Source organism: Rhinatrema bivittatum, chromosome 5 (genome assembly GCF_901001135.1).
Source record: "Rhinatrema bivittatum chromosome 5, aRhiBiv1.1, whole genome shotgun sequence".
In the NCBI taxonomy this organism is placed as follows: domain Eukaryota; kingdom Metazoa; phylum Chordata; class Amphibia; order Gymnophiona; family Rhinatrematidae; genus Rhinatrema; species Rhinatrema bivittatum.
The window spans coordinates 309125245-309142189 of NC_042619.1; the positions used below are offsets into that span (position 1 = coordinate 309125245).

Below are 16945 nucleotides of genomic sequence, written 5' to 3' on the forward strand. Positions count from 1 at the left end.
CTTAGGGGGACCAGCCACTTTAAGGGTGCTCAGAGGTGTTTAACCCCTTTTAGGAAACAGGCCAAGTCTGAATGTGTCAACAGGCAGGCTCCATTCACCTCATCTCTGGAACCAGAGAGAGCTGCTACCTGGACCTTCAAGGAGTTGAGGGACAACCCTTTGTTCAGGCCGTCCTGTAAAAATTCCAGAATCATGGGGATCTTGGTCGTCCAAGGGGGCACACGGCCAGGGTTCGAGTCCTGCTGTCACTCCTTGTGATCTTGGGCAAATCACTTTACCCTCCATTGCCTCAGGTACAAAACTTAGATTGTAAGCCCTCTGGGGATAGGGATATACTTACAGTACCTGAATGTAAACCGATGTGATATCTCAGATGTATGCTTTTTATATAAAAATAATAAATAAATATTTTCCAGATCCACAAGTACGCCAAGGACATCGAGAACTTCTGCTACTTATGTGTCCCTTGGACACATAAGTAGCAGAGATAGTCTCTTTCAACCAGCGAGACAAAGAGGATTTACCCTCCTTCTCTCCCTTTTTTGCTCCCCCAAAAAAGGATGAACAAATGATCAGAGCGACGGAAAGATTTAGTGACCTTCAAGTATTGCAACAGCACTCGTCTCACATCCAAAAGATGGAGCTCTCTTCCCATCGATGAATCCCGAGCAACTCCACTGTTTGATTCACATGAAAAACAGACACCACCTTAGGAAGAAACGAAGATACTATCTGCAAAAACACTTTATCCGACGAAATCTGGAGAAACGGATCACGGCCAGAAAAATCCTGCAATTTCGAAATCCTCCTAGCCAAACAAATAGCTACCAAAAAGATAGTCTTCAGGGTAAGGATCTTCAAAGACATCAGACCCAGAGGTTCGAACGGTTCCTCTCAAAGGGCACGTAACACCAGATTGAGGTTCCATTCCGGACAAATGGTACGCAGAGGCGGATGGAGATGCTTGACTCCCCGCAGAAAACGCACCACATTCGGATGGGGAAGCCAAAACCTTCCCCTATACTCTCCCTCTGATACAACCTAAAGCTGAAACCTGGACTCGACGAGAACTATGGGCCAACCCTTTGGATAAGCCCACCTGCAAAAAGGACAAAATATGGGAGACGGACACCTTAAGAGGGTCCAATCCCTGCTGTCCACACCAGGTCTCAAACACTTTCCAGACTCTAGAATAGGCCAAAGAAGTAGAAGGGCGCCACGCTTGCAGAAGGGCAGCAATCACCGGTTCGGAATACCCTCTCATACGCAATCACCTCCTCTTAAAAGCCAGGCCGCGAGACAGAAGCGATTCTCCCGATCCGAAAATATGGGACCCTGACAAAGCAGGTCCAGCAAGTGGATCAAGCGTAGCAGTCCGTCCACTGCCAGACGTAGCAGATCCACAAACCAAGGACGATGAGGCCACTCTGGAGCCACAAGTATTACTGACCCCAGGTGACCTTCTATCCGCATGAGAATCCTTGCCTTGAGAGGTCACGGAGGGAAGACATACAGGAGGACACCGGTTGGCCACAGGCATACTAGGGCATCGAGCCCCACTGCCCCTGACTTCCTCTGACGGCTGAAGAACCTCTCGGTCTTGGCATTGAGACTCATTGCCATGAGATCCAACTGAGGAGCCCCCCACCAATCACAGAGAAGATCCCAGGCTCCCGGGAACAGCTCCCACTCCCTCGGATCCAACTGTTGACAGCTGAGATAATCCGCCTGAATGTTGTCCACTCCTGCAACGTGCGAGGTGGCAATCCCTTCGAGATGAAGCACTGCCCACTCGAACAACAGTTGAGCCTCCTGCGCCACCGTGGGACTCTTGGTTCCTCCCTGGCGGTTGATGTAAGCCACTGTGGTCGAGTTGTCCGATAAAATTCGCACCATCCGAGCGTGGACCAAGGGTAGAAACGCCACCAGTGCTCTGCGCACCGCTCTCATCTCCAGCCGATTGATGGACCACGCCTGCTCCGACATCGACCAGAGGCCCTGAGCAGATTTGCCCAGACAGACCGTCCGCAGCCCCAAAGACTGGCATCCGTGGTGACCACCACCCAATCCAGGACCTCGAGGGGCATTTGCTTCTCCAGATTGCTCTGTGTCATCCACCAGACCAGACTGGACCTGGCCGACTCCATCAGAGACCGGGACAGAAAGTATTGTTGCGACCGAGGACTCCAGCAGGACAACGCTCTCTGCAGAGGCCTCAAATGAGCAAATGCCCAGGGCACTAGTTCCAACATGGACGCCATCGATCCCAGGACCTGTAAATAATCCCAGACCTTTGGCAGCGGCAGACGAAGTAGATGAGCTGTCTGCCCCTGAATCTTGTTCACCTTGTCTGTAAGAAACATTCTGCCCAGCTGGGTGTCGAAGCAGGCTCCCAAGTACTCGAGAGAGCGAGAGGGTACCAAATGACTCTTCTGCACATTGATGATCCAGCCCAGAGACTACAGGAGCGACCTCACTCGGTCTATGGACCGCACACACTCCTCCTGTGACTTCGCCCAGATCAGCCAGTGCACCAAAAATCTCTCCTGTCACAGGGCCGCAGCCACTACCACCATCACCTTCGTGAAAGTTCGCGGGGCGGTGGCCAGACCGAAGGGAAGAGCTCAAAACTGATAGTGCTCCCCCAGGACCATGAATCTGAGGAACATCTGGTGTTCCTGTCAAATGGGAATATGAAGATAAGCCACTCTTGTATATGTGGCATTGCCCAAAGTTTTATTCTCTACCTCAGGGGTCAGGAACCTTTTTGGCTGAGAGAGCCATAAACGCCACATATTTTAAAATGTAATTCCATGAGAGCCATACAATATGTTTAAAACTAAATACAAGTAAATGTGTGCATTTTATGTACAATAAGTCTCTGAAAATATTACACCAGGCCTTAAGACAGCAATACATCTCCTATTAGGAAAACGGACCAAGTCAGGCTGCTATAGAGTCCTACACAGAAACTACACGCCAGCAGAAAACCTCACCTGAATCACGTGCTGTCCCTCACCTAACATAGAATAAAGAGACCAAAACGCATAACAAGAAGCATGCAGACAAAAACTGAATTGGAAACTGCAACAAGCCAGAGTCTCTGTATGCAGTGTAACAAAGGAAAAAAGAAACATCACACATCCTTATAAAACAAATCAAGAAATATAAAATCATCAGCAGTAAAACTGTACTAACAAAAAGAACATATTTCGAAACAGCTGATGAGTGGAATATCCAATAATTAAAAACTCATATAAAACATTTCCAGATACCAACAAAATATTTCAAAATAGCAGACACAAAGATCCAGTAATGAAAAATAATAAGGATACAAAAATTTTTTTGCTCTGCATACCTGGGAACGTTTGATATCCAGGTGTCCTGAGATTGTTCTGAATTAGCAGGAGGTGGGGTGGTTTGCTTGGAACTTTCTCCTCTCTCAGTCACATACCAGCGCTCTCTCTCACACTGGCTCTCAATGACACACCTATACACACATGCTCTCAGTCACTCACATATACAAATGTTTTTTCTCTCTCACTTATATAGGCTCTTAATTACACATTTACACACATGCTGTCTATCTTTTCACGCTTACACACACACAGGCTTTCAATCACATAAATACATGCTGTCTTTTTCTCTCACACACAGACTATCATTCACATGCTTACAAACATGTCCTCTCTTTCTCTCATTTACACACAGGCTCTCAATCACATACTCACATGCTCCCTCACCTAAATCAGCTCTCAATCACACACAGACACACATGGTCTCTCTCTCTCATTTAAACACAGGCTCTCAATCACATACTCACATGCTCCCTCACCTAAATCAGCTCTCAATCACACAGACACACATGGTCTCTCTCTCTCATTTAAACACAGGCTCTCAATCACATACTCACATGCTCCATCACCTAAACCAGCTGTCAATCAGACACAGACACACATGATCTCTCTCTTACTTATACACACAGGCTCTTAATCATACATACACATGATCTCTCTCACACACAAAGGATCTCAATCATACACACATACTCTTTCAAACAAACAGGTTTTCAATTACAAACTTACACATACAGGGTCCCAATGGTAAACTTACATTCATGCTCTCTCTCTCACAGGCAGGATCTCAATCACAGACATACTCTCTTTCACATATACAGGCTCTCAATCATTCACATACATGCAATCTCTCACTCACACACACAGGATCTCAAACACACATGCTTGCTCGCTCATTCACTCTCTCTCTCCCCCTTCCCCCCCCGGGAACTCGCGGCAGCAGCAGCCACCTCCCAACGCTAACCTCCTTCATTTTCAGCCCTCGCGGAGGCGAAGGCGGAGTCCCATCGGCCGCGGTTGAAGATTTTCATTTTCCTCCGAGCCGCGCTGCAGTCTTCTTCCCGTCGGACACTAGCGTGCCTGCGCGGGTCTTCCGGCGCAGGCACCCGATGCTCTCCACTTCCTCTTCCGGGCCGCGGGAAGAAGAGAGCACCGGCGTGCTCTCTTCTTCCCGCGGCCCGGAAGAGGAAGTGGAGAGCATCGGGTGCCTGCGAGGGAAGACCCGCGCAGGCACCCGATGACTCCAGCGCTGGCACCCGGCTGACACCCGATGACTCCCGCGCAGGCACCCGGATGACTCCAGTCGGCGTGCTCTCTTCTCCTCCCCCCCGCGGCCCGGAAGAGGAAGTGGTGAGCATCGGGTGCCTGCGCGGAAGAAGAGACCACGCTAGTGTGGTCTCTTCTTCCCGCGCAGGCACCCGATGCTCTCCACTTCCTCTTCCGGGCCGCGGGGGGGGGGGGAGGAGAAGAGAGCACGCCGGTGCCGCTGACTCCAGCTGTCCTGCCGCGTTCCGCCCGGGCTGACAGCATTTTAAGCCCGGGCGGCGGAGGACCAGGGAGCAGCTGGGTCAGCGGGGAACCGCGAAGTATGGCGACACGTGTCTGCGAGCCAGATGCAGCCCTCAAAAGAGCCATATCTGGCTCGCGAGCCATGGGTTCCCGACCCCTGCTCTACCTCCATCTGCTGGTAGGGATGAATAAAACCCACTTGTCTGGACTGACCCGGGTATGTTCAGGAAGGCCATGCTTTGTTTTTGGGGGGGGGTTTTATAGCACTGAAAAGCCTGATTGTGAGGCAGCGATGCAACAAGAGAAGATAAAAGAAAATTATTGAATTTAAAAGGTTTTAAGGATTTTTACAGAAAACGTATTAGGAGAGATTTCAAGTCTGTGCTGTGCTCAGAAAAATGACTTAAGATACTCATGAGGCAATGCCTGCATGGGAACTCCTACACCTGCTCAGTACAGCTGAAAGTTGTACTAACTTGAAGAAACAAGTCCATTCAGTGCTGCCAGATGACATCACCACATGTAAATAATGGCTAATTCAGCCTACTTATCGACGGAAAAACACTTTTTCAATTGGTATTACTATTTTCAGTGACCTAGATTAAGAAGATAAGATATGCCAAGCTGGGTCAGACCAAGGTCCATTGAGTCCAGCATCTTGTCTCCAATAGTGGCTAGTTTGGGTTACAAATACCCAGTAGACTCCAAAAAAAAAAAAACAGATGTTTCATCCCAGTGATAAGTGATGGCTTTCCCAAATCTAGCTTGCTAAAAATTGTTTATGGACTTTTCTTAACACGAACGTGTCCAAACCTCACTACATTAAATGCCTTGCCATGTCCTCTGGCAACATATTCCACAGTTTTACTGTGCACTAAGTGAAAAAGACTTTCTATAATTTGCTTTAAATCTGTTAGTTGTTAAGTTTCATGAAATGTCCCCTCGTTTTAGTATTTGAAATGTTAAATAACTGTCCCCTATTTACCCATTCCACTCCACTCATGATTCTATCAAATCAGTTGTCTCATTTCCAAGCTGAAAATCCTAACCTGTGTAGCCTCTCTTCATAAGAGCGCTATACCATGCCTTTATCATGTTTGTTACCCTTCTCTATATTTTTCTATTTCTGCTATCTTTTTTTTCTGAGATGAGGTGACCAGAATTGCAACTCAATACTCAAGGTGTAGTCTTGCCATGGATCAATAAAGAGATATTGTGAGCCTGAAATTAAGCAGCACAAGGAGCAGACAAATTATTTGACTAAAGTTAATTGGAAACCTTGTCCAGGATATTCAGCAGAGCACGGCCAATTAAAACTCCAGCATGACCAGACTTAGCTGAATAACTTGCCCAGCTAACTCTGAATATCAGAGATGGCCGACTAATTTACCTCTGCCCCAAGTAATCTGGATAACTAATTAGCCAGAAAACTTGGAAGTGATCAGAGTACGAGAATTTTAAAAGCCTGCAGTTTGTCTAGATAAGTCCTCAACTGAACCAGACAAATTAATTGAAATACTAACCCTATGATACTCTCCATTCCTCTTCAAATAATCACTAACATTTTATTTGTTTTTTTGCACACTGCTGCACACTGAGCTGAGGATTTCAAAATATTGTCCACAAGGACTCTGAGATCCTTTTCCTGTGTGATGATCTCTAACATGGAACTCAGCATTGGTACCTGCAGTTGAGATTACTTTTTCCTGTGTGTATAAATTTGCACTTTTCCACATTAAATTTCATTTGCCATTTAGATGTTCAGTTTTCTAGATTGCAAGATCCTTCAACAATTTGTCACAATCCGATGCAATTTTAACAACTATATGCAACTAATATGCAAATCTGAACACATCACTCATTTATATCTTTTCCAGATCATTTAAACAGCACAGGTCTCTGTACCAATCCTCTGGACATTCCATTCCATTTGGAAAAATATTTTGTCCTATTCTCTGTTTCCTGTCTTTTAACCAATTACCAATCCACAATAGGACACTGCTTCCTATCCCATGACTTTTTAATTTCCCAAAGAGATATGAAGTATTCTAGTACACTAACTGTGTAACTAGCATAGTGATGGATATCTTAATACATTACCTTTCCTTTCAGAGTCTGCAGAGCATCAAGGTAAGCAGCTAACATAGGCAAACTGAGGGTCTCCACCAGTGTGGTGTGCAGCCACTGGATCAGCTTGGTATCCCAATTCACACTGGCCAGAGACTGGCGAACCCGTCGAGCACACTTATCCACAGCAATCCTCCTCAGCACTGGTTCATTGGAAGCCTGCAGAAAATGGAGATAAGATGGTGGCAAAAAGCATCGCTAGGTCCTTCTAGTATAAATCAAAACTGTAAGTGTGGAAGAGAATGCCACAGGGTACCAAGAGAAATCTGCAGGACAGAAGAGAAGAGCCACAGGATGCCAACAGAAAGCAGAGGGTCAAGAGAGATGGGCCACAACACACCAACTGAAATCTAGGAGATAGAAAAAAAGGGCCACAGATGTCAACAGAAATCAGAGAGTCAGGAGAAAAAAAACAGAATCAGATGGCAGATAAGAACCAAAAGGCCCATCTAGTCTGCCCAATTTCACATGTAATGCCATCGACTCCAAAGGATCTCTGGCTTTCCCTTCATAACTAGGAGTTCTTCTGCATCTATCCCAGGCATTTCTGAATTCTGTTACTGGTTTTGTCTTCACGGCCTACACTGGAGACCATGCCATGCGTACACCACCCCTACTCTGAAGAAATATTTTCTGATATTGTGCCCGAGTCAACCCCTATGAGGCTTCATACTGTGACATCTTGTTCTACAGTATTCTTTCTTCTGAAAAATGTTTGCTTGCACATCTATACCTTTCAGGTATTTGAATGTCTTTAACAAATCTCATCCCACCCAATGATATACATACTTAAATTTGTATGTTTCATATCATATGGCTTTTGGTATAGACCTTTAAAGGCAACAAAGGGCCAAGAGAAATCTGAGGGCCAGAAGAGAAAAAGAAAAAAAAAACAGGGATTCAGAAACCTGTAGGACAGAACACAGACGGGCCAAATGGAACCAACAGAAACAAAAGAGTCAAGAGAGAAGGGCCACAGGCTGCCAACAGGAACGTGAGGGACAAAAGACAAGGGCTATAGCACATTAACATTCATCTAAGAGGCAGAAAAGAAGGGCCAAAAAGTAGGGAGGAAAAGGCTCACAGAGAACCAACAAAAATTGCAAGAGAAGGCGAGAAAGGACTGTAAGGTAAAAACCAAAGTTTGAGAGAGGAGAGAGAAGAATCATGGGGCAGCAACAGAAATTTGAAAGGTGTCAAGTTGAGAAAGCCAGCACTAAAGCACTAATAGACACTAGAGGCACAGAAATAAAAGAAGGCTCACAAAGTGTTTATGTAAACTAGACAGATAAACAACAGTGATACCACAGCAAAATAAGGATAAATTATTTATTTCTTGCTTTATAATTTCCTTCCCTTGAACAGTCAGATCAGTCCAGACAAAAGGATTATGCACACCAACCAGCATATGGCTGCAGAGATCAACAGGCTTGCTGATGTCACCTCGTATATATATCCGTGCTGACATCAGCCTGCCAGTATTCTTCTAACAAGCTAACTGCAGACAATCTCGATGTAAAAAAATAGCAGCCAGTGGTCTTGCAGAAGAAAATAGGAAGCAGAAACAAAGGGAGAATTTCCAAACAGTGACTAAAAAATGACTCATCTGCAGTGAAGCATAAACAGCCATTACATTTCTCAACGCCACATCTTTGCCTGCAAAACAAACCTCTGCAAGGCAAAGAATAAATGAATACACTGAAAGATACCAGCAGCACAGAGAGGTTCCTGGACTGGTCTGACAGTATTTGAGGAAAGAAAATTATCAGGTAAGAAGTAATTTCACTTTCCTTGTCATCCAGTCAGACTAGTCCAGACAAACAGGATGTACTCAAATTACACCTTAACAGGGCGGAATGTTGCCCAAACCCCTCACAAAACTACCAAAGCAAAGAAGGCTTCCTCTCTAGCCCTGAGATCTAGACAGTAATACTTAGAAAATGAATGCATGGATGACCAAGTTGTCACTTTACAGATATCCAAAGGAGAGACCAACTGCAATTCTGCCCACAAAGCTGCTTACACCCTTGTGGAATGAGTCCGTACCTGCTTCGGCAAGGGGGTGCCAGAATCCACAAAAGCTGTGGTAATCACCTCTTTAATCCAGGGCTCTACACTTCACCTCTCCACGTTCCATCATATAGAATAAAGAGATAATCAGAACTCCTGAAGGCACTAGTAACTTTGAGATTATATTAATAGCTGCCTCCTCGAGTCTGAAGGGTAAAGAAGCACGTAGTCTTCAGAATATGCTTGTCTGCTAAACGAAGGCAAGGAAACTGATTTAAATGGAATTCCAAAATTACTGTATGGATCTGGATCTTTTCTTTCATAACCAATAAGAAAGGCTCCCCACAAAAAAAGTGCCTGCATCTCAGATATTCTTCAAACAAAGAGAAACCAGAAGAACAGTCTTTAAAGTGAAGAGTTGCAAGGAAATAGTCTTAAGAGGAGCAAACTGCGGTCCTGCCAAGGACAACAAAACCAAGTTGAGGTACCAGGCAGGACCAGAATCTGGAGTAGTTGAATATGCTTAACACCCCTCAAGAACCGAGAAATATCTGAGGAAGCCAGTGGTCTACCTTGAATAAGACCTCTATAGCAAGAGAGAGCTGCTACGTGCACCTTCAACATATCAAGAGCCAAGCCTTTATAGAGACCTTCCTGCAAAAATTCCAAGATGAAAGAAACTGGCATCATGCCAGGGAAACACTAATATCTAGAACACCAATCCTCAAAAATTCTCCAAACCTCCATATAAGCCAAGGAAGTGGTGAACTTCCTAGCTTTCAGGAGTGTAGTCATCACCGCTGGAGAGGAACCTTTCTTCACCCAGCATGCCATCTCAAGGGCCAGATCGTTAAACAAAATCAATTCGAATCCTCGTGAAACATCAGACCCTAGCAAACTAACTCTTTTTCAGACGTAAGCCTTATATAAAGCTACCACTCAGCTCACGCTGGAGATCCGCATACCATGGCTGACGAGGACAATCCAGGGCAACTAGAATCATCATCCCTGGATGCCCTACAATCCTCTGAAGCAGTTTGCCTATCATGGGCCAAAGAGGAAAAACGTATAAAATCATCTCCTGATCTAGGGCAGCGCTTTTCAACCGGTGTGTCGCCAAGCACTGGCAGGTGTGTCGCGTGCTCCCGGTCTCTCCCACTGCTCTTCCTTCCCTGCTGCCGTTGCCACCGGGCTATCAGTACGTTCAAGCCCAGTGGGAACGGCACCGGTGGTAGAAGAAGTAGTGGCACCTGCGGCTGGCCTTTTCTTCTTCCCATGCCCCCCCCCCCCCCCCGTGAACCCGGAACAGGAAGTGATATGCGGTGCGCGGGAAGGAGAAAGGGCCGTGCCGCGTAGAAAAATAGCAGCGGCAGCAGCAGCAGCGGCCCCCGAGCAATCGAAGCAGCCGGTAATTGGGAAAGGAGACAGCAGCATGAGCCTCCCGCGGCCGATGGGATTCTTCTTTCTTAGCCTGCGGGGGCTGGAGGAGGAGGCTGCTGCAGCTACCATATGTGCTCGGGGTGGGGGGGGGGGGGGAAGAGGAAGTGAGTGAGAGAAAGAGAGAGAAGCAGCCAGCTAGCCAGCCTGTGTGTGATTGAGAGCATGTGTGTGATTGAGAGAAACTGGTCAGAGAGCTGATGTGTGTGTATGTGAGAGAAAGAATGTGATTCAGGGAATGAGAAGCCTGTGCACGTAGAGAGCGAGCATGGAAATGAGAGAGAGACTGGTGTGTGTGTAACAGAGAGAAAGTGATTATGGGAATGAGAAGCCTGTGCATGTGAAGAGAGTGAGCATGGGAGTGAGAAACCTGGGTGTGTGAGAGCCAAAGCATGAGAGAGAAGCCTGTATATCTGAAAGAGAACATGGAAGGGGGAAGCCTGTGTGTGTATGCATGAGAGAGGTCAGGTGACTGGTGTGTGTGTGTGTGTCTGTGTGTGTGAGAGAGAGAGAGAAAGTGATTATGGAAATGAGAAGCCTGTGCATGTGGAGAGAACAAGCATGGGAATGAGAGACTGGTGAGTGTGTGTGTGTGTGTGAGACAGAGAAAGTGATTATGAGAGTGAGAAGCCCATATATGTAAGTAGAACACGGGAGTGGGAAGCCTGTGTGCATGGCATGAGAAAAACTGTTCAGGAAGGTGACTGTTGTGTGTGTGTGTCAAAGACTGTTTGGGAGATGATTGGTGTGTGAGAGACAGAAACTGGTCATGGGGGCATGACTGGTATGGTGTGTGTGTGAGAGACATGGGCGCTAAGGAAGAGGACCATGAGTGTAAAACCAGATTAAGGTTCCATTCAGGTGGCCGAAATTGCTTAACCCCTTTTAGGAAACGGGTCAAATCCAGATGAGCTGATAGACTGATAATGTTCACTTCAGCTCTGAAGCAGGAGAGGGTGGCTACTTGGACCTTGAGGGAGTTGAGAGACAACCCCTTCTTCATACCATCCTGTAGGAACTCCAGAACCATGGGGATCTTGACTGTCCGCAGGAGAATCTCGCGGTCCTCACACCAGGCTTCAAATATTCTCCAGATCCGTATGTATGCCAAGGATGTTGAGAACTTGCGCGCTCGGAGCAGGGTGTCAATCACGGGCTTCGAGTACCGCGCTTCTTCAGGCGAGTCCTCTCAAGGGCCAGATCGTAACAGAGAATCAAGATGGATCTTTGTGAAAAATTGGGCCCTGCTGGAGAAGGTCCCTGTGTGGAGATAGGCACAGAGGGCTCCCTGCAAGGACCCTTTGCATGTCCGCGTACCATGGGCACCTTGGTCAGTCCAGGGCCACTAGTAGGACTAGTCTCCTGTGGTGTTCTATCTTGCAGATGACCTTGCCCAGTAGTGGCCATGGGGAGAAGGCGTACAGTAAGTCTTCCTCTGGCCAGGCTTGAACAAGAGTGTCGATCCCTTGGGAGTGTGGCTCTAGTCTTTGGCTGAAGAACCTGCGGACTTGGGCACTGAGTTAGGTGGCCAGTAGATCTATGGCTGGGAGGTCCCAGCGATTTACTATCAGTTGGAAGGCTGTAGCCGAAACCATCCATTCCCCTGGGTCCAGGCTCTCTCTGCTGAGGAAGTCTGCTAATACGTTGTCTTTTCCTGTGATGTGGGAGGCCGAGATCCCTTATAGGTTTATCTCCACCCATGCCATGAGAGGATCTATCTCCAGAGACACCTGCTGGCTCCTCCCTGGCGGTTGATGTAGGCAACAGTTGTAGCGTTGTCAGACATTACTCAAACCGCTTTACCTCGGAGTCTGTGGCTGAATCGCAGGCACACAAATCTGACTGCCTGAACTTCCAGGCGGTTTATGTTCCTTCCCGCCTCTATCTTGCTCCATTGTCCGTGGGCCGTCAGTTCCTGACAGTGGGCTCTCCACCCTCTCAGGCTTGCATCCGTGGTGAGCAAGATCCAGTTCGGTGGGGATAGGCTTACTCCTTTGCTTTAGTGGTCTTCCTGTAGCCACCACTGAAGCTGGGAACGTACCTCTGCTGGTAGTTGGAGGCGAATTGAGTAGTCCTGTGACAGTGGGGTTCCAGCGCTGGAGCAGTCGCATGTGGGCCCTTGCCCACGGGTTGACCTCTAGGGTTGATGCCATGAGGCCAAGGACATGAATGATAGTCCCATTCCTTGGGGCGTGCATTGGTCATCAATCGTCGCAATTGTTCCATCAGCTTCCTTCTCCTCGGGGGAGGGAGGAAGACTTTGCTCTGTTTGGTGTCGAAACAGGCCCCAGGTACTTTAGAGACTGAGAGGGCTGCAGACAGCTCTTGCTCATGTTCATGACTCTGTTGGTCACCTGTCAACTCTCCTCCGAAGACTTTGCCCTGAACAGCTAGTAGTCCAGGTAAGGGTGTACCAAGATCCCTTCCTTCCTCAGTGTTGCCGCCACGACCACCATAATTTTGGAGCATGTTCTGGGGGCAGTTGCTAGTCCGAAGGGTAGCGCTCGGAACTGGTAATGGTGACCCAGTATCGCAAAGCACAGAAAACGCTGGTGATCTTGATGGACTGGAATGTGAAGGTAGGCTTCAGAGAGGTCCAGGGAGGTCAGGAACTCTCCTGGTTGTACTGCCATTATTACGGAGCGAAGAGTCTCCATGCAGAAGTATAGTATCCGCAGATGACGGTTGACGTTCTTGAGATCCAAGATGGGGTAGCATGATCCTTCCTTCTTGGGAACGATAAAATAGATGGAATAACGCCCCATATTTTGTTGGGGCGTAAGAACAGAGGATATTGCCTTCAGACTGAGTAGTCTTGACAGAGTGGCTTCCACTGCCAGTCTCTTAGTGTAGGAGTGGTAGGGTGACATCATCAATTTGTCCCGAGGGATGTTGCGGAGCTCCAGAGAGTAACCTTCTCGAATGATGTTTAGTACCCATTTGTCCGACGTGATCTCGACCCATCTTTGGTAGAAGAGGGAGAGTCAACCCCCTATTTCCTCTTCTTATGGATGGGTCAGCCCATTCTCATTGGGGAGCACGGCTGGAGCCTGCCCCTGGGCCTGTTCCTCTCTTGGTCTGTCGGTTCCAAAAGGGCTGTGACGTTCTGGAGGGACGAGGTGCCTAGAACTGCGAGTTCAGTGTGCTGCGGCAGTCAAAAAAGCAAACAGAATGTTGGGAATTATTAGAAAAGGAATGATGAATAAAACGGAAAATGTCATAATGCCTCTGTATCGCTCCATGGTGAGACTGCACCTTGAATACTGTGTACAATTCTGGTCGCCGCATCTCAAAAAAGATATAATTGCGATGGAGAAGGTACAGAGAAGGGCTACCAAAATGATAAGGGGAATGGAACAACTCCCCTATGAGGAAAGACTAAAGAGGTTAGGACTTTTCAGCTTGGAGAAGAGACGACTGAGGGGGGATATGATAGAGGTGTTTAAAATCATGAGAGGTCTAGAACGGGTAGATGTGAATCGGTTATTTACTCTTTCGGATAGTAGAAAGACTACGGGACACTCCATGAAGTTAGCATGGGGCACATTTAAAACTAATCGGAGAAAGTTCTTTTTTACTCAACGCACAATCAAACTCTGGAATTTGTTGCCAGAGAATGTGGTTCGTGCAGTTAGTATAGCTGTGTTTAAAAAAGGATTGGATAAGTTCTTGGAGGAGAAGTCCATTACCTGCTATTAAGTTCACTTAGAGAATAGCCACTGCCATTAGCAATGGTTACATGGAATAGACTTAGTTTTTGGGTACTTGCCAGGTTCTTATGGCCTGGATTGGCCACTGTTGGAAACAGGATGCTGGGCTTGATGGACCCTTGGTCTGACCCAGTATGGCATTTTCTTATGTTCTTATGTTCCTGTAGGGTCTAAAGCGTTGCGAGCCTCTGCCCCTGGTTCTTCTGGGGAAGGGGTGCTGGGATCTTTCATCCTTGTCTTCTGGTAGCCGAGGCACTGGAGATTTGTGCACGTGGAGTGGCTCAAAACTCGTCTGTGCGCATAGGTGCGCGCATCGGGAGACTTAGTTGTGCGCTCCAGGTGCGCCGATGTGCGTGCAGGCCGCTATTTGTGCATTTAGCGGGGATGTGCGCGCTACTGTGCGCACAGGCCTATCTGTGCGCCCGGCACCATTGTGCACGTCACTGTGCGCCCTTCAGAGATGTGCGCGCCGCTGTGTGCACAAGACCTTTGTGCGCCCGGCTCATCACTGTGCGCACAGCTCAGTTATGCGGACAATACGGCGACCAAGGGGGGAGAAATGGCACCGACGACCTCACGGGCAAGATGGCGACCCCCCTGGAGGGTCTCCACAAGTGTGGACCCTCGCACCAGGTCTGGGTCTAGCCCGGATGGGATTGCTCAACCCGATTTAACAGACGCCGGAAGGACGATCTGTGCGGCTGTACGAGCCTCGGAGACTGGAGACTTTAAGAAAGTTTTCTACCTTACCTTGTCTCAGCGCTTCCCGGTCTTGTACCGGGTGGTCTCCGACTGCGGGGGGAGAGGGAAAATACCTTCACTGCCGCGCTCGGTATTGCACCCGCTGCCTCTCAGCCACTCTGGGGGCTAAGTCCACGCCGGGAACCGGCTACTAGACCGAGGCTTGCCTCTGAGGGATCTCAGAAATCACCTTAGGAATTCTCGACTGGGGGAGGGACCCTTAGGTATCACCGCAGGAGAGTGGGACTCGTCTTGTAGAGGTAAAATTTCTCTCTTCTTTAGTTTGGATTTTCTGACACTGTGCAAGTGTGTGTAGTGTCCCTAACTGCTTAGGAGATGGAGAAATACTGAAGAGCTAAGCTTCCTGCACAGATATATATGTAGGCTGATGTCAGCTTGAAATCTGACTCCGTCTCCCAACTACTTTCAAGAGTATACTATACCCATTGGTCCTGAGTCCATCTGCTACATGCTAGAAAACTCTGCTTCACTCTCAGAAGAAGAGTGGCAAGCAGGTTCCGCAAGTCTTCCTGGGGAAGAAGGAACTGGCTCCACCAGATGTCTACCCCCGGTGGTGAAGGACCAAGCAATATAAGGGTCCCCAACCCTCTGCTCATCCACCTCAGAACCAGGAGGGATGGCCCCACCAGGACATGCCAACCTCCTGGGAGGAAATCTCCAAAGAAAACTATATATTCCTTGGGAGTTTTTTTTAACCTAGTTTCCAGACTGCAGGTTCTGCACCTCTACCATCTGCTGGAGACGGAAAAATACTGAAGGACCAAGCAATATAAGGGTCCCCAACCCTCTGCTCATCCACCTCAGAACCAGGAGGGATGGCCCCACCAGGACATGCCAACCTCCTGGGAGGAAATCTCCAAAGAAAACTATATATTCCTTGGGAGTTTTTTTTAACCTAGTTTCCAGACTGCAGGTTCTGCACCTCTACCATCTGCTGGAGACAGTAAAATACTGAGAGACTGCAGGTGGCACACCAGGTTATGTGGCAGTGAAACTATGTCTCTCCATCTGCTGGAAGGAAGGCAAAACCCAGGAGCCTGGACTGATCTGGATACGTACAGGGAACTACAGCTTCCTTTCTCAGAGAAGGGACAGAAAGAGGGGGAGGGAAGAGAAAAGGGGAGGAATATAAGCAAGAGGAAAAATATCCAATCCCAAAACCCTATGGAAACCCCCTGGTCCTAACTTGCTCAACAGAGGAAGAGAGCAATTGCTTTCAACTCTAGAGCCCATCCCCTAAATTTATGTATTTTTGAAATAGGCAGGGATCCTGCTCCACTGAGGAACAGATGAGTCTTTCACCTCAGGAGCCTAGAAGGTTTCCCTGTTCATCTTACCAGGCCTGAGTCCACAGCACGGGATGTTTGTCAACCATTTACTGGAGACAGAATACCGGCAGGCTGGTGTCAACACGGATATATATATATAAGAGATGACATCAATGAGACTGTTGATCTGTCTCCATCTGCTGGTTGGCATGTATAACCCGTTCATCTGGACTGGTCTGAATGGATGAAGAGTAATGAATATTGCCAACTCTCTAAGTAAAACCATGTTTGCAAGACCATGCTGGAAACTCAGGGCTCCAATCTAAAGAAAAGAAACAATGCCTACTGCACAAGTTCACCAACAAACTGAGCATCTGCTGCTAAAGACTGAACTGAACCATATCCTAATCCTATCACAAAGGTTGCTGAATATCAGCAATTTAGGGAATATATTACATTATCATTTGCATACCAAAATACAGACTCAGTTTCTCATCAGTAAAAGGTGGCAGCCTGAAAGGTTTGCATTTGACAGACATAGGAATATTGTAGTTCCTGGAGCTCAGTACTGTGGTAAAGTTCACACAGCTGCATGTGAAAGGCAGGAAGAAAGGTCTGCAGCAGCAGGAAACAGATTCTTACCCCATCGTTAGCCAGTCGGGCAAGTCGGTCTGACTGTAAAGTCTTCAGAATCTTATTGAACAGTTTGTTCTGGGCCATAGTCCAGCCTGACCTGCAAAGGGAAAACAGGAAATAATTCCCTGTA

The 16945-nt window shown here is 47.6% G+C and overlaps 1 protein-coding gene across 6 annotated transcripts in view; it reads right to left on the reverse strand.

Annotated features, from left to right (window-relative positions):
* KANSL3 (KAT8 regulatory NSL complex subunit 3) overlaps positions 1-16945 on the reverse strand; it is a 331289-nt gene that overhangs the window by 267825 nt on the left and 46519 nt on the right. For all 6 annotated transcript variants that reach the window (XM_029604292.1, XM_029604291.1, XM_029604289.1 and 3 more), the window contains exons 4-5: positions 16822-16912; positions 6966-7151 (exon numbers count right to left, since the gene is read on the reverse strand). In XM_029604292.1, coding sequence (XP_029460152.1) covers positions 6966-7151; positions 16822-16912 — 277 coding nt within the window. The remainder of the gene's footprint in view (positions 1-6965; positions 7152-16821; positions 16913-16945) is intronic.